Source organism: Colletotrichum fructicola (assembly GCF_000319635.2).
Source record: "Colletotrichum fructicola Nara gc5 chromosome Unknown KSG_Nara_v1_contig05, whole genome shotgun sequence".
Taxonomy (NCBI): domain Eukaryota; kingdom Fungi; phylum Ascomycota; class Sordariomycetes; order Glomerellales; family Glomerellaceae; genus Colletotrichum; species Colletotrichum fructicola.
Window position 1 is genome coordinate 3,757,906 of NW_027094055.1, and position 20,402 is coordinate 3,778,307.

The 20,402-nt window shown below is 56.7% G+C and overlaps 5 protein-coding genes across 5 annotated transcripts; 3 read left to right on the forward strand and 2 right to left on the reverse strand.

Moving 5' to 3' along the window:
- Positions 1–1,522: 1,522 nt before the first annotated feature.
- Positions 1,523–3,478, forward strand: CGGC5_v009740 (uncharacterized protein; the record flags this gene model as incomplete). Its single annotated transcript, XM_032021852.1, has 2 exons — positions 1,523–1,882; positions 1,946–3,478. 2 exons carry the CDS (start codon positions 1,523–1,525, stop codon positions 3,476–3,478), a joined length of 1,893 nt encoding a protein of 630 aa, XP_031881257.1.
- A 1,418-nt stretch (positions 3,479–4,896) lies between these two features.
- On the reverse strand, positions 4,897–7,081 carry CGGC5_v009741 (Uncharacterized protein; the record flags this gene model as incomplete). Its single annotated transcript, XM_032021853.2, has 4 exons — positions 4,897–6,068; positions 6,130–6,339; positions 6,481–6,924; positions 7,030–7,081. 4 exons carry the CDS (start codon positions 7,079–7,081, stop codon positions 4,897–4,899), a joined length of 1,878 nt encoding a protein of 625 aa, XP_031881157.2.
- Positions 7,082–12,425: 5,344 nt separating this feature from the next.
- CGGC5_v009742 (uncharacterized protein) lies at positions 12,426–12,728 on the forward strand (the record flags this gene model as incomplete). Its single annotated transcript, XM_032021854.1, has 2 exons — positions 12,426–12,478; positions 12,554–12,728. 2 exons carry the CDS (start codon positions 12,426–12,428, stop codon positions 12,726–12,728), a joined length of 228 nt encoding a protein of 75 aa, XP_031881261.1.
- A 3,340-nt stretch (positions 12,729–16,068) lies between these two features.
- lepB-10 (Transcription factor lepE) lies at positions 16,069–18,727 on the forward strand (the record flags this gene model as incomplete). Its single annotated transcript, XM_032021855.1, has 3 exons — positions 16,069–16,830; positions 16,891–18,597; positions 18,662–18,727. 3 exons carry the CDS (start codon positions 16,069–16,071, stop codon positions 18,725–18,727), a joined length of 2,535 nt encoding a protein of 844 aa, XP_031881222.1.
- A 609-nt stretch (positions 18,728–19,336) lies between these two features.
- Positions 19,337–20,026, reverse strand: CGGC5_v009744 (Flavin reductase; the record flags this gene model as incomplete). Its single annotated transcript, XM_032021856.1, has 1 exon — positions 19,337–20,026. The coding sequence occupies one exon, from the start codon at positions 20,024–20,026 to the stop codon at positions 19,337–19,339; it is 690 nt and encodes a 229-aa protein (XP_031881259.1).
- Between the last annotated feature and the right edge of the window lie 376 nt (positions 20,027–20,402).

Here is a 20,402-nt window from a genome sequence, read left to right on the forward strand (position 1 = left end):
TGTGTGCGTGTGCAGTGTGTGTATGTGACTTGCGACGTCGGGACACGTGGTTGTGTTGAAGAAGCAAAGATGGGATTCGGAGAGCTCTTCCATTGGGGGGTCTCGCGACTTTTACGGAAATATATTTTGGAGCTGTCCTGCGCTAAAGATAGGTCACGTCACCCATCGACCAACCCCTGAACTACATAGAGATGTGGCCTGACGGAAGCTACGGACACTGCATATTTCGAGCAATTGGGGGCCAAGGAGCACGAATTGGGTACGCGGACGGAGGGACGGACTCTACGCTGGTTTGCAAACCGGGCTGCTGTTACTGGTTGATTGGGGCAAGCTGTTCAAATATCGACGTTGATGCCGAGAGCGAGCGAGGATGGCTGCACCGTGGGCGTGGGGACGGCGGACATGGGCCCCAAAAAGTGACTTTTAGACGGCGTGTGATAGGCCGTGGCGGATCTAAGCCATCCGAAGAGACGGGCCTTTGGTGCTTTTGGGGGACTCCTTGGAGATGGGAGTTACGAATATAGTGCCCAAGTCCCCTATTGTTGCTGTCGACGGCCTCCGGATGCCGTGAGTTAGGTAAGCTTCCAGAAGCTGTGGGCCTGGTCTCACCTCGCCAATATTTCACGACCAACACAAACAATTGCATAAGGAACCCGACTTGTACAACATAATGCAAATGCAACAGACCTTGAGTCTTTGAGACATTGCACCGGAAGACAGGGCCTCGATGGGGATTTCCCAAAAAGAAATGGACTTCATTTACCGCAATGCCCAATCGGCATCGGCTTGCATCATCTCGTGTGCTCCCACTTCTGCGGATTCGAAGCTCAATTTCTCTAGCTGCATGCTTCTTAGCGGGGCAATCGCTGTGTGGGGTCTGCGTCTATTGAGCTTACCACATTAAGCATCTCACCAACGCGACACTGCAATTTTTTACCCGGGGCTGCACTCAGTGACACTGAAAAAGGGCCCAACGGTGGGGCTTGCTTAGGTCATTGTCCCTCACGCCCAATCCCTTTCCGGGAATGAAGCCCATCTCGCCCATTTCGCTACGGCGTCGAATCTGCTTGGGGCCACCCACTCACACTCCAATCCGCCGCGTCTCCCAGTCAACCCGCCTGCAGCGCCGCTGTAAACACCCGCAACGGCCTTGCTCCCACCCGCAACCGCCATCCTGGGTCGATAAGATCCCTTGAGTGCTACTTTTCTGCTTTTGCCTGGCCTGCCTTAGATGATACCACCTTCATTAAGCACCTCTCCCAGCTTACCTTACCTCGCTCGACGCCATCACCGTCATCATCGCACTTTTGCGACGACTGTGTGACTCTGCCCCTCGCGCCCTGAAACCGCCCCAGGACCAGACTAAAAAAAAAGAAAAGGCTTATCTAGCAATTTTCCAAAATCGCTCAAACCGCCATCATCCCGCATGATAGGGGATTTACGTTGGTAGACACCCAGCACGCACCTTTTCCAACATCGCTCCGTCGACACATACACGCATACACAAATTACAACACACAAGATGGCCGACATCCCCGACGCCCCGGCGTCGCCATCACCGAGCCTCCCGCTCAACCCAATCACACCAGACCGCGCCAACCAGAAGCGCGATGCCCGCAACCTCTTTCCCTCGCCGCGCGGCAGCGAAGGCCGCGAAAGCTCCGTCCACGAAAAGATTTCCCAGTTCAACTCTCTCGCCAATCAGACCAAGACTCTCGAGCGCAAGACCGCCGACGCCGCCCTTAAGCGCGCCATGCTCGGCCGCGAGGAGGCTGAGGGCGAGGCTCGCCGCTACAAGGACGAGTGCAAGGTGCTGCGCGTCCAACTCGAGAAGGGCAAGGAGAGGGAACAGCGCGTCAGCGAGAGGCTAGAGACCGTCATGGTGAGAAACCCCGCCCGGCGATTCCGAGGTTGGCAGCCCCCGTGTTCTAACATTTGTGATTAGGAGCAATATGGCCGCGCAAAGGAGACGTACGCACACACCAAAGCCGCCTGGGAAAAGGAGATCAAGCTGGCCCGCAAAAAGACATTTAAGAACGAGTCGCAAATCATCAAACTGCAGGAAGAGCTCAAGGCCGCCCGCGAAGGGTGGAGGGCGGCTTCCGACAACATCGACGCCGAGAAGCTGCGCTCTAAGGCGAGAGAAGAAGAAGCCTTCCAGGCCCGCTACCAAATGGTCAGCATGGAGGAGCAACTGACAGAGGCCCTTGAGAAAATCAAGCTGCTCGAGCAGGAGCGTGATGCCTTCAAGACGCTCGCCAAGGAGGAGGAAGTAGCCCGCATCGCTGCGGAAGGCCGCATCCCGCTGCCCAAGAACGACGCCGCGCAGGACGAGTTCTCGTCACCCAAGAAGAGGCCGCGCTTCTCGCTCTCGACGGTCGACATTGTCTCGTCCGCCGCCACCGAGGAGGAGATTGAGCAGCTGAGCCTCGAGCTTTCCTGGGAGCGCCAGCGTGCGGACCGCGCGTACGAGATGGTTGATTTCATGCAGGCCGAGTGCGAGAACCGGTGCTGCTCCTATGCCAAGGCACGCAAGAGGCATAGCATGGCATCCCCCAGACAGAGCCTGGCCTCCAACAGGCCGAGCATTCTGTCGCCGCGCAGGAGGCTGATGGCCCCTGCTGAGATCGCTGACGCTAGCGACCTGGTCATCCTCCGCGATTCACGAGAGTCGCTGTCGGACCGCAAGCCATCTCTGAAATCCTCTCAGCTGTCGTCCCCCGCCTCGGACGACGTGCCGAAGAAGCCCGAGAGCTTGAAGAGATCAAGAGAAGAGAGGAGAAGCACCATCTTCTGCCCTCGCGAGGGCATCTTCCGCACTGTTTCTCAGGAAGAAGCAGAGGAGGTAGAGGCTCGCAGAGAGAAGGAGGAGCCGCAGCACGAAGACAGTGAGGCTTCCCCCAACGAGCCGCCCACACCTGTTGACGCCCCCCTAAGATTCTCTCGCACACCATCCCTCGACCCCCCCGCCTTCGCGGTCCTCGCGCAAGAGCGCATGTCTCTAGCCTCCCTGCTCAACGCACCCCATGGCGGCGCCGACGGTGAGGTTCACACGGCTCCTCTCCCGTCCATCCCCACCATGCCCGACACCCCAGCGCGCCCCGAATCTCGCGCCTCACGCAGCCCATCCCCGACGCCGGACAACACCGTCCGCCCACACACCGCCGCCGCCTTCTACACCAAGACCACAACCACCAGTGTGCCCCTCCGCGACGACAAGCCCCGCCCCGTGCCGCGCTACGAGCGCGCCCGCACGCCCTCGGGCGAGTCGCACATGTCCTTCGACGTCAACAACCCCGCCATGACGCCCACCATGACCCGCGAGGAGGCCCTCGCCCGCATCCGCGAGCGCCGCGGCCGCGCAAAGTCCATTGCGCAGGGCACCGCCACGCCGCGCAAGAAGATGATCGAGGGCGCCGGGGAGCGGCGAGACGTTAGCGCCCCCGCCGGCCAGGCGGTCCCCAAGGCCAAGGCATAGAGTCCCTCGGCGCCTTTCACGGACCCGCGCGGTGGTAGCAGCAGCAACTCGCAACGGGGGCTTAGCACGACGACGCCGACGCGGATCGACGTCGCTCCTGCTGATACAGCCCGCAACGGGGTCGACGAACAGCGGCTCAGTCCCTTCCAGAGGGCGGCCGAGATGAAGAACCGGATTTGGAGGATTACACGGGACTCGCTGGGCTGGTCTGCCGGTACATGAAAACATCACACACACACATCACACAAATGACAGACACACACACACACGCATGACATGACGGCGTTTTTCCGGTGGGAACGGGGCGGACCCAATGGGAAAGATACCAAAACAGTGGGAAAGGATTTTTGTCTTGTTTTCCACGGCATGGGGCGTTTCTTTCTGCGTGCGAATACCTGGTTTCTGGATAATTATTTTCGCGTTCCTTCTTCACCCTCATCACGGCCGGTCCTCCTTTCTACATTTGCATTGTCGCGGCGTTTTCGGAAAGGCAAGGGAAGGGCTAATCATGAGGAGTTGAGGATTATTGTCTGTTGTTACCTTTACACCCCTTTTTAGTATACGTATCATACGGGTTTTCTGTTGTTTTTGTACGATTAAAAGTGCTGTTTGTCTTGTTGCCCCGTTTGATGAGAAGGAAGGGGTGGATAGTATATTTCTCGTTTCGACGCGGTAATTCAACTTTGCTTTTTATACTGTTTAAACTAACTGGCCGTTTTTGCATGCTTGCTTGTGCTCTGTTGAAGATACGAAAGGTGTAAGAGTAGGTTTAGTGTTCTCGCGAGGATTTGATATGTGTTCGAAATGAAAGCGTGACCGGCTGGCTGGTCTTTATGTCTACCTCGTGGACAAACGTCTTATGGAAAGAAATACTTGCTTGACGCCTTGCTGCTGCTACCTACCTTCTCGTGAACTAAGGCTAAAGCTATGCTAGGTTTCATCTCAGAAGCAGCGATTGCGTAAGGGCCGCTCGAAATGGTGAGTCTGAGTCGTCGGTCTGCAAGTATCCAGGATAGGAAAGGGGGGCACGCCGATGTTAGCGCTCGCCTTGGATTTCTGCCGAAGAACTCAGGATGACAGAAACATGAGGGCATTTCACGGCACATGTTAGGTGTAGAGCCAAAGCTGATATGTATTATCTATATAAACAGCCGTTTGAATTACCAGAGTTATATGAGTGCTAGAAAAGCCCGAGAAGTATAAAACAAAGCCTTACTTTTGTCGTGGATGTTTCCCTTTACAGTCCCGACTTCCTTCCTTCCGTGGTATATGTAAAACATATTATATCATAACGTCGTTCAGCATGAGTGACTTTGTCATCTTCCCCCCTCGCCTCCACTTCCTAGATCTTAGACAACCTCTCGACTTGTCACACTGATATATATAAAGATTTGAGACGCAATTCTTCAGCAAATTAATCACCCGTTCAGGAACCCCCTGGCCGAATTGCGCGCGCTCTCGGAGCTGTAAGCGTCGAGCTTGACGGCCACGAGCACGCACTCAACGCCGCTCTTGCCGTTGCGCGTGCCCTGGATCTTGAGCCGCCACTGGCCCGTTCTGACGACCCACTCCTCGGCCGCCAGCGCAGCGTGGCTGCCGCCGGCGGCGTAGCCAGACGAGTCGATGCGTCGGCGTTTGCGCGAGTTCGGAAGGAAGCCGGCGGCAGCGGTGGACGCCGAGGGAGACTCGTGCCCGCCGCCTTGACCGGTGCTCGAGGTCGACGAGGCCTGGTCGTCTGCGGGAGCGGGGGTGTCGAAGGTGTGCGGTTTGCCGTCGAGGGTGATGGAGGTGTCCGGGTCGATGATTACGCGGACGAGGTCTTCGCTGAGAGGCGTGTGTCCCGGGGTCGGGGGCTGGCTGCCCGCGCCGCCAGAGGCCATGAGCAGGCCCAGGGGCTGGGTGGTCGGGGGCAGGTTGAGCTTGGTCGCGACGACCTCGAACATGCGGGCGACGCGGGCGCGGGTGTCGCGGAAGAACTCTGCGCGGATGGAGTTTGGCTGAAAGTGCAGGCGGGTGCTCTCGCCGCCAATCTCGAGGACGAGCTCGGCGGCGCGGTCGTCGACGTAGGGGCGGGCATAGTTGACCCAGCCCGCGAAGTGGTCACCCGAGGGTGAGGAGATGGCGGAGGAGGCGTCGGCGGCGACGCTGATGCCGCTCTTGAGGATGTCTTCGAGGCGCAGGACAATCTCCTCGCGGCGGCGGGACTGGTTGTAGCTGATGTTGTGAGGGATGAGCTTCTGCTCGAGGCCCTTGAAGTTGAAGTATCTGCAGTCGCGGAGCAGCTCGGCGCGGTGGGTCTCGTTGCGGATGGTGACGGGGTAGCCGCGGAGGAGGTGGAGGATCTCGGCGAAGGTGTCGGCGGAGCGGTTCGCGACGGAGGGGGGTAGGATGGAGGGCGGGCGGAGGAGACCTTCGCGGTCGAGGCCCGGGAAGAGGTCTTCTGGGTTCGAGAAGAAGACGGCAAAGCCGAGAGAGAAGAAGTTGGGGGAGTTGCCCGGGTCGGTAAAGATATCGCGGGGGATCTGGAACTCGCGGTGGCCGATGGAGATGAAGATTGACTCCTCGTATAGTTGTGATATCAGCTTCGGTACTGGAGGTGATACATGTTAGCAATGCGCCGGCAGGGCCGCTCTTGGAGGGGCAGACTGTACAGCTGTAGAATTGAGCGTCCGCAAAGAGGCGCACAAAGTGCGTGCCGTCTCGCGGCTTGACATGGTAGCCCTGGAGGTGGAGGGAGATGTCGGCAAAGGTCTTTGGGTCGCGGTCGATGTAGAGGGTGCGGATGGCGCTCGAGAGGTCCTCGCCGGTCTCTTTCGCCTTCTTGACCTGGCAGTAGAAGTACTGGGAGAAGTAGGAGGGAGCTGGAAGATAAGATCAGCACACGTCAGGCAAGTTAATATATACGGTGGTATCGCGGGTGGTCGCGGCACGAGGCCGGTCCTTCCGACGGATGTCGAGGATCGGATTCGCGTTGGCAGGGAAGGCAGGGATCGTGGACGCACCATCAGACGATATGGAGGCGCCGGACAGCTTGAACAACTCGGATCCTATCTGGATTGGAAAGACGCGCTCGTGAGGGAGGAGATTCGGGATCTTGGAGACGGCCTCCTCGTCGCGGGGCGGGGCAGGGCTTCTCGAGGGGCGCTGCTGCGGCTGCGGTTTGCCGTTGGTGGTGTTGGCGACCGACATGTCGGCGGCGAAGGGAGGGGGAGGAGGAGGAGGTTGACGTCGGAGGTCAGGCTGCGGCTGCGGCAGCGGCGGACGCTGGATCGTAGACTGTTGCTGCTTCTGTTGTTGCTGCTGCTGCTGATTTCGTCGCGGAGGAGGAGGCGGGGGAGGTTGGAACTGGGGCCGTTGCTGTTGCTGCTGTTGTTGCTGGGCAGGCTGCGGCGGCGGATGCGACTGCGACTGCGGTTGCGACAGGAGATCGTCCGGCTTGAAGGACCCTGGATTGCGGCAAAAGACGAAAACAGCCTTAGAGGAGTTTTCTAACAGACAAGACGACAAGCAAAAAGGTATTCAGACGCAAAGCTGGCAAGAGGCCTGCTCACCCTGCTGCACCGAGTTGTCGAACCACAGGTCAAAGACATCAGCATCCGACATGGCAATGGTTCTCTGGAAATAATTCTTCTCGATTGAGGCTGGCTGCGATACGGCAATCTACGCGAAAGGAACCGGCCGCCTGCGATTCGCTCGTTCTGGGAGCTATTCCGACCGGGGTAATAATAATTAGCACACCACTGACAAGACAAAAACAATTCACTAGTATTGTGTCGCATTCATACTCAGGCCTGTCAGGTAGCAAATGTTGGAATTTGGAGAAGACATCGAACCGAAAAGTCCAGAGTAAGAAATCAAAATAACCTATTCAAACGCAATGCAGTCGCCTACAAAGCGCAGAAGCGCGCAAGTAACGCGTTCAGTTGCCATTTGGGTTCTGAATTAGCATTCGGCGCCTCGGCGAAGCTTCGCTAATGATGAGCGAAAGGGCGCGGCAAGCCGCAAGAGCCAATTCAATCAGGTTCCAGTCTCTGGCCAGCCACCCCTCTAAATCTAAATCTAGGCTCACTAGGCCTCGCTAGGCCCCCAGGTAGTGAACACTGAAGATACCTCGCGAAAGAAATAAGCAATGTGTTGTATCACCTCGGCAGATTCTCTATGGAACGGTACTTGCGTGTCTCGGCCATGTCTTGCTCGGCTTCCCTGCCAATGAAACAAAACGTTTTTGGGGGCCGTTATTCCCGGCGAATATGCGCTAGCCAAGGCAACCTAACCGACCTTCGTGCCTTCCTGGGTAAGTTCCTTCGGGGCTCCCGTAGCGCTAACCTCGTTCCTGCCTTGCTCCATGGTGGCAGGCAGGAAGGAAGGAACGCAGGGCAGGGCGGGTATGTACCTGCTGGACCGTACAGACACAGAGTGGTAATTAGGTAGCTAGCTGCCTTCCTAGGCAGTACGAGGTGAGGTGGTAGCGAGTGTGCCCTGAGGTGAATGGAAGGCAAGCGCTACTCCGTACTCCGCGGGTCGCGCCTTCCTTCCACCCAACTCTATCTCACTTTACCTATCCGTTCCTGCCTTACCTGGAAGGGAAAGCCAATCGTTGCTTCCTACGCCAGATCATCCTCCTTCTTGTCTCAACCCTCGTCCCTCGCTTCACCTCTCGCCTGGATGGGACACTCGACATCATCTCGCTCGCCCCTCGCTCGACCCGTCTGCAGACTGCAAGTGATGCTGCATTTAGTTATTGTGCAACACGACAGGACATGCCCCGGCTCAGTCGCCCGGACAAGGTTGCTTCCATTGGACGATTTGACGCGGCCGCAACACTAATCATCATCCAGTGTCATTTGTCAATCATCAGTCGGCGGCGGCACTGACAACCAAGTACTTACACTTTCGCATCAAGACACGAACAAGAGCAAGACACCGGCTCCCGTCTGCCTTGACACCATGTCTCTCGCCGATGGAACGAAGAACGAACATTACCAGAACACTCCCCGGCCCGGGGTTTGCCGCTTATACTCTCGCATGTCATGCTGTCACGAGGAATGGTGGAGAAGGCGAACCACTCTGAAGATGCTACCAGCCTGAGCCACGCACTTACTTACACACACCTGTGCACCTCGGACACCTCCAGCCTCTATTGGAAGAGACCGCCTCCATCCTTCCTGCAAGGGACCGCGTCAGGCACCCGGCTCGTTCGTCAGGCCGCGGCTCACTTCCTGAACCCGCCATGGAATGATGGCGAGACATGGTGAACTGACACTTGCAGAAACAACGGGCGTTGGAAAGACAAAGGCCCAACTGTCCATTCTCCCGATCCAGAATCAAGATGCTTCCCACACCCACCCAAGGTACCATCAACGGAGCCATCCATGAAGCCTGGGGAAAGCCCCGATGGAGGGAGGGAGGGTTGATCGTTTGCTTTCATGGCAATCACTTTCGACGATACCCATACTCAAACATCACCATCCAGCATCACCCTCGAGAACCGCTTTTTGAATCAGAGATTTGCTTTCCGTCCCTAAAATGCTCCCACCCCAGAGGCAAACAAGCCTTTGAGGTATGCGGTCCAGCTGGCAAGTCGTCCGTCATCCGATGTATCACTTTGCCATCCAAGTCGTCAATCCCAAGACCGTGACGACCAAAGCAGACGCCGTCCACTCACCGTCCACCGACGCAAGCAAGGACTCCCCAAATCTCGGCAAGTCTGAGCCGAAACTGACAACCATCGTGATGCCATCAAGCTTCGCCTCAAAAAGCCTCGACGACGCGGATGCAAACCCTACTGTCATGCAAGGCCGCCCATTTCCACCGACGAACTGCTGCCCTGTCCTGGGCTCGAAGGATCGCCCCAACCTCAAAAGCCGCGTTCCAGTGTCTTACCGCCTGCGCACGCGATCTGTTCGCCAGTCTGATCAAGTTGATTAAGGTTCATCATTGCCGACATATGCTTCTTCTTGCATCAACATGAACTCCTCGCGGGAAACACACGGAAAGGGGGATGGCTCGTCGTTCTTTGACGTCGACTGAACTTACTGACGCCGCGCCGCGCCCTCGAGGGTCTGTTGCCGCACGCCACTAACATTGACAATAACCTCTGCAATCAATCGAGCAGCCCACTTGTCGTTCAGTCCGCGTCGTTCCGTCGCACCAATTTTGACGCCACCCACTTGTTGTGCAGCAGCCGCATTTCCCACCACCACCATTCATTAACTAAGGAAACCAAAAAATAAAATAAAAAAAACCATGTCGGCCGAGTAGCGGAGGATTCCCGCTACTTGCAGTCGACCCAGAGACACAATGCGTTCACTCTCAAAAATGCTCATTGGCCCCAGGCAGCAATATGGAATTACCATGACCCCCCGCACGTTGCTTTTCCAGGTAACCCGAATGTACTTCTTTACATACAATACGAACGCGATGCCGGAACCGAAGTCAAGGCACGTCCAGCCTCCCAAGGTTGTTTGAATTTCGTCCCGAGTCTCGGGGGCGTCAGTGCACCTGGTTGCGCACTCCAGACTTAGCTTCCGAGTCTCTTCCTAGCAGCACCTCCGGCAACTACAGAGTACACTAGGTGGTCGGAAACCCCCTCAAGGAGAAATGCTCGGAGCCGACGAGCGAGTTTTCCGCTGCCATATGGGGGCCCAATGGGGCCGTAACACTGAATCTGAGGGGACCGTCGTGGGTACTTTGTACCTACTTTATTACGACCTGATGTCGTGCTGGCCGGTTTCAAGGCCTTACCTCGTGCAGGGCAGGGATATGGATGCCTCATTGTTAACGGCAAGCGTCCCTGAAAGTCCGCAGGCCGCTCCACTGGGAATGCTGTCTGCTGGCTTCTGGAAGAGATAACGCCGAAACGCGCCCCAGATGCTGGGACTCCTGGTCTTGGTCGAGGTCCTTGTTCCATCAATCAACTTCTCAGCATTTCATCTTGTGCCCTTGGAAGGACGGAGTACACTACCTACGGTGCCTACGGCGGTACGGTGTGGTGCCCTGTCTGGAATCGCTGGACCGTGTCTTGTAGCCATTGGCCGACTCGGTAGCGACTGGGCCACAGGGTCGAGACTCTCTACCTTTTGTTCCATTATCTGATCATCTTGGACGACAATAATTGGTGGTAGCGAGCCAGACACGCGCCGCAGAGTTCGGGAGATCTCGATTGCCAGGCCGGATCGGGCAGTTTTTCTCTTGTGTGTCTTAACAGAGCGTTGCTAATTCACGGAGCCGACCTACCTTATTTCCCACGGGTCAGTCCATAATGAAACCCGTCCCCCAGATCCAGATGTCCATCCCACCAGCGGCCGCTGCGGCGGCAGGTTGAGTGGAATTCCTGGATGCGCCGCTCAGGGCCCTTGGCTGCCCTAGGCTCGAGCCGACAGTCATCATGGCTCGTCATGGACACAAACAGGCGAGACCGAGATTGGCATCAAGACTTGCATGCATGCACAGCCTGTTTCGCGGGGCAAATCTGGGCCCCAGGAAGGCAGCACGAGACTGGACGGTGCGATTGTCGAGGGAAAGGTCTCACACAATTTTCCAGCCGACAAAAAGCAGGAATGGGTGTGTATCATGGATTGATCGTCACCCAGTATGGGATGAGTAATGGAACATGCCGTCCCAAAGCGTGGAATCAGTCGCGTGTGCCCTTGGCCTTGTTCCCGCGCGACCTGCGACAGTCACACGCCCGCATGTTCTATCTCTGTCCTGCGGTCCAAGGACAGTCGACGCCCGTCGTTGTTTCTCGTTCAAGCGGAGAATTCGAGCAAGCAACTTGGAGGTGACAGGCTACGGATGTAGTGAAGTCCCATGACCATCAAAGTTTCCCATGGCCCCCCACATGGGCACCAGCAACTGGATCCGAACGATGAATCTGTCTGGAACACGCATGTCCCGTTACAGACACGCTATGGGTGTTGAAATTGCCGACGAAGAAGAAGGCGACGATGGGTACTGGGGCCCTGGGGGTTGGGGGACGACTGGCGATCGACGACGGGCTGATGAAAGAAAAGATGGACGTGGGAAGCTCGGCTTGGCGGCGGTTGAAGGAACAGACTGAGGCGCCAGACTCTCCCACCCAGAGCCCCATCGGAAACACCACCTAGCGATAGGTAACAGCATGAGCACCGGCCAGCACCAACTACACGGGCATCACCACCGGGCGCGGGATGGCATGGCACAGGGCCTAAGCCTGAGGCGCTCGCAATGTTTCCAGGGAAGGGTTTAGCTGTAGAACGTGCGGAGCGGCGAGGCGGCGACTAGTCACCCACGTCGCGCACATTGAGTTGCTTAGGTGAGGATCATGTCACAGTCCGAGATGCGTCGCGTCAAGGTTGGACCTGTCAGTGAGATACCCTCAGACGGGGTGGAAAGTGGAGGGAAGGGGGGAGAGGAAGGGTACGGGGATGCGGTTGACTTCGGACTCGACTCCGGCATGGCCTGAAGAGTTCAGCGCAAGGTAGGCCGGAGCAGCCAGCATGTACAGCCGGCACCCACCACCACCCCCAAGGAGACCACCACCACCACCAGCAAGACGGCCGCACCACTAATCATTGCTGTTGGAGCACACGCACACAAGCCCTGTCAAATCATTTGGCTTTCTATTCAGCGAATGGTGGTTTGCAGCAACCGGGAACGCTGGTACGCAGGGCCACACCGCATGAAGAATTCCCAGATGCAGTAACGCGGGTGCTATTCACAGAGTGGTGGCCGCAGGTCGCCGACCTCGTGCGTCCCGCCGGCTGAAAGTTGGCACATTTGTACGAATACTGATGCGTACATGGGCGTCGCTGGCTGGCTCGTCAAGGCGTTTGACACGCCTGCCCTGCTGGACCTGACTGTCGATGGCGATCTTCAAGTGTTGGTGGGTTGTTGGTACACACTACTATAGTACAACCATGCCGCCACGGTCCTGAACTTCTGATATCTGCTGGTATCTACAGGAACCATGCAGGGCTCGAACCGGAAAACCGAGAATCAGGACATACCTCGGACATGCACGTACGTGTTCTGACATTGCCAGGCTCATCATCATTTATCTCCGTCTGGTCTCGGTGGGATTGACTGGACATCCAGATCTCGCTGGTGGGAGATTTTCACCAGCAGGCCCATCAGCAGTATCCACCCCGTCCACTTCATCTTGGCCGTCCCGTCGACCCGTCAACCTCAACCCCCAAACCCTGAGTCCGACTCTTGCTCTTCCAAGTTCCTCACCAGGCTAGTGCAGCTCCTCCTCATCGTCGACGGGTAAATCTCAACTCACGACACAACCTTCGGACGGCGGGGACAGAACGATGCTTCGGTGGATCGGGCGTGTCAGGGAGGTTCCAGGCTGTGCGGTGCAGTCAAGACCGCTTGGTGACACCCACTGCGCCCCGGGAAGTGTGGATTCCCAGCGGTTTTCAGGGTGTCTGGATGCCTTTTTTTACCTTGACATCACGTGTATTTTTGGAGTCTCTGGCCGGGAACGCTTGGAGCCGTTCGCAAGACACGCGACGTGATTACTGGGGGTACATCTGATGTTGGTGCATTTGGCAGAGCGCCGCGAGTACCGTGATCACCAGGCCCCGGCCGTCTAAATCCATGGCTTTTCTATGCGGTCAGGAGTCCCGTACGAGGTGCGGATATCATGGAGCCTTGGAAACATATGCTTCCATGCCTTCCATCCGCTCTTACACGACAGACTGCAAATACTGTACGACCCTTGATTTTTCGATACGATTCCCGCTTGTGCCAGATAAAAATAAAGTACGTACCGAAGCTGCCGACATGAAAAATCTGACCGATCTTGTTGGGTGGCCCTCACACTCAGTTGCTGGCACCCGTCTCCTTCATCTCAGCTTTACAGCCCAGTACCCGGTACACGCGCATATCACCAATGCTAATAGGAAAGTGTTGTGCTCGGTACCTTACGTACGTATGCGCACCGCACCACCGAGCACATACAACCAACTGGGACGACCTTTCAAAGCAAAGGAGGCTTGACCTCCTGGAATTACACGCCGAGGACAACCATCACAACAGCCACAAAGCAGCAACAATACCCGCATCGTCGACTGAAGAAAGAGGTTTTCCCGATCCCCACCCGAGCGCTAAGCGAAGCTTCAAGGGATGTCGGTCGCTGACGGTCGGCTCGAGGAAAGGAAGCATCCCGGGTTCCGACGTGCATGACATGGCTGGCTGCAAGTACACACACACAGTCAAGAGACGAGAGGACAGAACAGGACGAGACAGGCTATCCGTACCGGGGCACGTAGCGGCGGCGGCAGAAGCAGCAGCCAGCAACAGCAAGCAGCAGCAGAACACCCTGGGATGCATGGCCGCCGCTACGCAGCAGCAAATCATACTGCAATACCTTAGCTACAAGGCAGAAGACGCTAAAACCAAGACACCTTAGTTAAGATGCAGAGGTACCTTGCTATGCAGCGACTTCCTGGCAGGCCTGGCCAGTGGCAAGGGTACCCGGTACGCCGATCCCTCATCCAGCTTCGTTCCAGGCCCTGTGGTGGCCCTGTGGTGCCCCTCAGCCGGTGTCTCTACGGTGCAGAGACTAAGACTCTGCGCCAGTAAAGGTCGACAGAGGTCGTTTGGCATCGAGGTCCGCCGGCGTTTTTCTGCTCGTTCACACCTTTTTTCTGCCCGTTCCCTGCAAATGCAGTACCAGGAGCCCACTTGCTGGGACGGAGGTGCCTCTCAGCTGCATCCCGTGGTGTGTCTACAGCAGCTAGGCTATGGATTGGCTGTACGAATATGTAGGCCGCAGATACGGTAATTATATACCTACGTGGCCTGTACCTGGCAGCATCGATCGTGCCTTTGCTTCATCTTCATCAGACCTTCATCAGACAGGCAGCAGCGTGCCGACTTCGTCTCGACAAGACGCAAGTAATCCGCTGTCAGCCGGCCTGCCGTTCCAGCATAAACGACAGACAGCAGACGACAGGCTTCAGAAGAGGAGGAGGAGGGGTTTGGTCTTACGGATACAAGAATCGTTCTTTGAAGGAGGATATCAGTACCCTACCTACCTCACCCCGGCATAGACCAGGTTTCTACGTACCCTCCCTCTCACCTTCAATCTGAAGTGGCCTGGAACAACCGCCGAGAAGGGGGGTGGATCACTAAATCATCACTAACCACACCACCTCGACCTTCTTTTCCCTGGGCCTACCTTACCTCAACCTTCCAAACTTCCCGTCCCGTCCACTGCGAACCAGCCCAGCCCAGGCCAGGCCTGACCAGGGCACCGTGTCCCTGCACATTCGACACTTTTCTCCATCTCTCCTCGGCCATCCTGAGCATATCACGCCGCTCTCGAGACTCAACCCCGGCTCCCGACCTTTGTGTGTGAGAGAGGAAGCAGAGTGAGAGCGAGAGAGAGAGAGAGAGAGGAAGACAAGAGAGAAAGAAGAGAGCACACGCATCACACACATATCCATCGCACATTCATGGCAAGCCAGAGCAAGGCGCACCATCGTCCCTCATCTCTTATCCTGGTCAACACGCACAGCACCACCACGACCACCACGCCTCAACAAAGCTCACGCACCACCAACGCGAGGGATCTAGGAGGCAAAATCAAAACCAACAAGTAGGCGCTATCCAGGCCGTTATTACCTTATTCCACGGAATACCTCCCAGGTATCCACGTCCGACACATTTCAGAAAGAAGGGCCTTGCCTTGCCGTCCATGCCTTACCTTGCTGCCATAGACGAAGCAAGAGCAAGCACACTCACTGGACTGGTCTTGACTGGACCACACGGCACGGCACCGCCGCACCATACCCCAAAGCCCCGAGGAAGCTTGGATCATTGCAACTAGCAATTTTGGTCTCTTTTTTTTCCTTCCCTAATCCAATTTTCCTTTCTCCTCTCCTCCACTTCCTTCTTCACCTGCTACCTCCATCACATCCGGAGCTTTCGTCTGCTTCATTGACGACAAATCTCGGACTCGTCGTTCAAACCCCAGTAGACACTGGTCAGTTACGAAGGAACAAAAGACACGCGGAGAGAGAGACGGCCACCCGTATCCCGTCCCATCGGTTACACACCGTACACCTCCACTACTAAGCTGGCAAGCAAGCGAACAAGCAAGCTCGACCAACAACACGCCTCCAGCAGCAACTCCTTTCCGTTGACCCGTCGCTCGTTCTCTCGCTTGCGCCCACGCCACACACCCCCCTTCAGTTCTCACCCGCGCAGTCACAGCATGTATGGTCTGCGAATGACTCGACACCAGTCAGAGTCAAGGACAAGCAACACACTCCGGATCCGAGGCGACCCCAGACGCGCCCGGGACCTTCGATGAGAACAAGGTTGACCACTGTGCCAATCTAGAGCTGTAGCTGTTGTTGCTGTTATTGCTGTTGCTGTTACTCCTGACAAGCAATCTACCCACAACCAGCTCGCGCCGATTCAAACAACTCCGAGCCGACGGGCTTTCTTGAGCTTCAAATATCGAAGCCAGCCACTGCTGCCGCCGCTGCATTGCTGTGGTGTGCCGTTTTGTGTGCTGCGCTGCGCTACCGCCAGAATCCTCCTACACCGGTGCCGAACGGAGATTTTTTCTGGGACTATTGTAACGAACGGCTCAGATGGCCGCCGCAACCTCGTCTGCCCCGGAACTGGGCGCGGCCACAACCACGACGACGCTGCATTCTAATCCGAACCTCACTGCGGTTGCTTCACCAATGGGCCCGATGCACTCCGCACCTCCTCCGTACGAGACATCTCCTTCTCAACCCGCCCATCAGACGCTCGGCGGCGGCGTTCCTGGCTCTGCACCTACGCCTGTGCCTGCATCGGGCCTTTTACCTGCGGGCGGCCCATCAGCAGCCTCGGCGGCGGCAACGGCGTCGGCATCGCGCAGTGTCAAAAGGCCGCGACCCGTCAAGTCGTGCACCGAATGTCGTAAGAGAAAGCTGCGATGTGACCGAAATCTTCCTTGCTCCCAATGCCAGAAGTCACACCGCAACTGCAAGTATGCTGCCGAACAGGACTCGTCCATGTTGTCCGACGGCTCCGATGCCGAGGTTGGTGACATCCAACGCCCGCCAAAGAGGAACTGTCTTCCCACCGGGGCGCCCTCCTCAGGACCGCACCCGGCGGAATCGTCATCTTTCGCCCCTCAGCGCAATGGAGAGGGAACCGGTCACTCTGCACTAGAGGAGCTCACCTCGCGACTGGACCGCTTGGAGAAGCAGTTCATGATCAAGAGCCCGGCAGGCACCGAGTTCAGCGGAGCTGGCCAGCGTTTGCCGCTATCTCCAGAGACAATACGAGGACTGACGGTAAAGAGAGGCGCTCTGAGAACGCGCTTTTTTGGTCAGAATAGCGTACGTGTCTTGCTGAACCTGGTAACTACATCCCCTAACCCGATATTCCCCTAGATGGTGCCCCTAACCGATCCCTCCCAGTTCGACGAAGCCAAGGATTTCATGGCAAACCAGTCTAAGATCGACGGTATTCGAGACATCATGTATGGCTTGCAGGTGCTTCACAAGAGGATCCAAGAAGAGTACCGAAAGTCACTATCGCCGATATCCGTCTTTGCCGACTCGGTAGTGCCTGTTATGAAGCGCATGCAGGATATTCTGCCCAAGAAGGCCATCTGCGACAGACTGCTGACGTCTTACATCGACACCTCCGAGACCATTTACCGAATGATCCACGTACCCACCTTTAAGGAGCAACATGAGCTATTCTGGGAAGGCAAATTGCCGGGGGATGCTTTTCTCCCCCAGCTTCTGACGGTCTTGTCCATCGGTTCAAGATTTGAGACGAAATCGAAAGGGCTTGGCCACGAACGCGTTGAGGGCGTACACATTCCGACGGCATGTGCGCTTGTCAGGTCATGGCTGGACGGTTTGAAGGGCAAGCAGCTGGTTGACTTGACTACTTTGCAGACGGAGATTCTACTGGTTCACGCGCAGAGAATGACAACACCGCGACCGCAGGATTCTTGGGCACAGTTGGGATACATCGTTCGGATGGCCATGACGATGGGCTTGCACCGAGACCCGTCGGAATTTGAACCGAGAGTACCGGTGTTCTTCGGCGAGCTGAGGAGGAGACTGTGGTTCACGATTCTCGACATGGACCTGCACCTGTCGCTGGCGTGCAACCTCTCGTGTCTCGTTCGCGACGGAGACTTTACCTGCCGACCACCACGAAACCTAGACGACAAGGACCTGTTCTTCGAGATGAAAGAGCTGCCGCCCAGCAAGCCAATCGATCAGCTCACCGATAATCAGATGCAGGTATATGCTGCTATGACTCTAGGGGTACGAATGCAGGTTGCGCACTTGATCAACCGCGTCGATTCGATCAGGGACTACAGCGAGGTTCTCGAGGTTGGAACGAAACTGGACAGATTCTTGGAGGACATTAACTACTTGTTCCCGCGCCACGGCATTTTGAACGAGGTTGAAAAGAGCAAGCAGTGGCGATCCAGGGTCATACTCGACATGCACGTGCGACGGCCCTTGTTGGCACTCTACCGCCCCTTCGCCCTAGGATTGCCAGACGCGCCGTCGCAGATTTCCAGAGCATATCTACGGTCATCCATGGTCATTATGCGATACCTCGACGAACTCGACCCCCTGCTCACCCACTTCCAAGACATCAGCGACATGTACCACATGGTTTTGAAGAAGGATATCTTGCAGGCAGCTTTCAGTGTGTGCTTTTACATCAAAGCAGCGATAGAGTCGCACGCCAATGGCAACACTCTGGGGATCTCATCGACCGTGGCCATGTCTCCCGATCCGATGGACGACGGTGTTGCGTTCAGCACCGAGACTTTTGCGCTTTGGTCCCCGTCGCGCTTGATTAAGACTGTGGAGAAAACGCTCAACTTGCTCGTCCGCAACGTTGGCGGCAACGACGTCAAGGACATTGTTGCACTTTCCGTTGTTCTATCATCGGTGCAATACACGAACCAGGAGCAAAAACTGCAGGACATTCGACGCAGTCTCCAAAGCGTTCTGGACGCTTGCAAGACAGCCACCAACACCAATCCCGAGAAGATGTCCCTGCCAGTTACGGCGCCAGCCGATCCAATGGACCCCTACATGCAGACGAGAGCGCCATTCATGTTCCATGCGAATGCGTCGACGGCTGCGGTAAGTGACTATGGCGGCTGGCAGCTGTGGGAAGGCTGGGACTGGGCTGATTCGTGGTCGGCAGACTCCGGATGATTATGCGGATTGGGACCTGGATTACTGGAACCCAATGATACCGGGACCTTCCTAACAAACATGTGCGGGGTTGAGGAGTAGGGATCCGACCCAAAGGGTCGGATAACCCCAACGAATTCCGCGCAATGGAACCCATGGTGTTCTGGAGGGGTTTGGGTCTGCTAGTATGGACGTTACAACAAACGACGCCGCCATCCTACCGCGGCACAGAAACCTGGAAAAAATAACGGAGTCGTCGCGCCTTTTGCGGGACGGAGCAGCGATGGCCTGCGACGCTGTCTCCATACGGTCACCGATCACATGTTTTACTTGACCCGAGCACATCTGCCGATACAGCATCAACATCAGCAGACATAATTCACAACAAGTGTATTTCTGCACTGCGTTGCAAGGAAGGAGAGGGATGCTGGGGAATGGGCGGCCAAGGCCATCCCGGCAGTGGAGAGAGTAAACACGAAAACGCCCCGGCGGGTTGGAAAAAGCATACGAAAGAAACTTGTAAATATTACTATACCGACGATACCAAAGCAGCGGAGGACACCAAAAAGGGAGGGCATGGGTGGCGTTTCCCAAGCAAGCATTACATTATACAAGGCTCATCCAGCCAACGTTTTCTGACCTGATAGAAACGCAGTGGACTACTCCTTCGTCTGACCTTTTCCGACTAGTTCGCAATAACCGGCGCCCGGCGGTTCCAATCAGGCTTTTCCGCGGCGTCGACCATGAACACTGCGACGCTCTTCCTGGTGATCTTGGGCATCCAGCATATACCCTTGCCGTCATCACCGTAGTCTTTGACGGGCAAGGCATCCCCTTCGGTAAGCATAGGCGGGCGGACCATCACCCAGTCCACGCCTTCGCCTTGCTTCCCGGTGACCAGCGCGTCGACGGCCCGGTGGTCGTCGAGGGTGTACTTCATGTTGGTGTGCTCGAACAGCACGCGGAAGGGCATGATGAGGCTGCCGCTACTGGCGCCGACGCCCTGCATGCTGTTGATGACGATCTTGGGTACGCCGGCGGCCTTCATGCCTTCCAAGGCATTGCGAACGGCGTCGTGCATCAGCGAGTCGGGGGTGTCTGGGTGCGGCGCGGCGAAGGGTGAGTCGGATACGCGCCGGGGGTTGAGGGCGACGATGACCGCATCGGGGGCCCTTGGGTTTTGCAGGGCGGTGCGAATGTCCGGGAGGGAGAGGGGGTTGCCGGGGACGAGGGTGAGATTGGGTTGTGGTTGTGGGGGAAGAGAGGAGGAGGATGGCGTGCGGACGAGGGCGGTGACGGTGTGGCCGCGAGAGAGGGCTTCGGTGAGGATGAGGGAGCCGTTGCGGCCTGTTGCGCCGAGGATGAGGAAGTGCATATTGGTGATGGATGAATGTGATTTGATGGATAGTAACAATGGCTTTGTGTGGAAAGATGCGTGTAAGCTCAGTTGATGATGCTAGAATTTGGAGGCGATTGGGGAGCAACTCGATCGCTTCTCTTATACACATCATGTCCATACTATTGCAAGCCACTTCACCAGCCTGGCATTTCTCAGCTTCTCGGCCGATACAGGAAGGATCATGATCATCCCCATGGCGCAAACTAGTGCCCCGAGCAACAGAGAGACACACTAGGTGTATCGGCCGAATCGCGGGATCCTCTCACCCGTGATGTCCGCTGAGCCTGCTATATCGGCCGAGACAGATGACCACTGCCCGGCCGAGTTGAGTGAGTTGCACCGCCCGACGGTA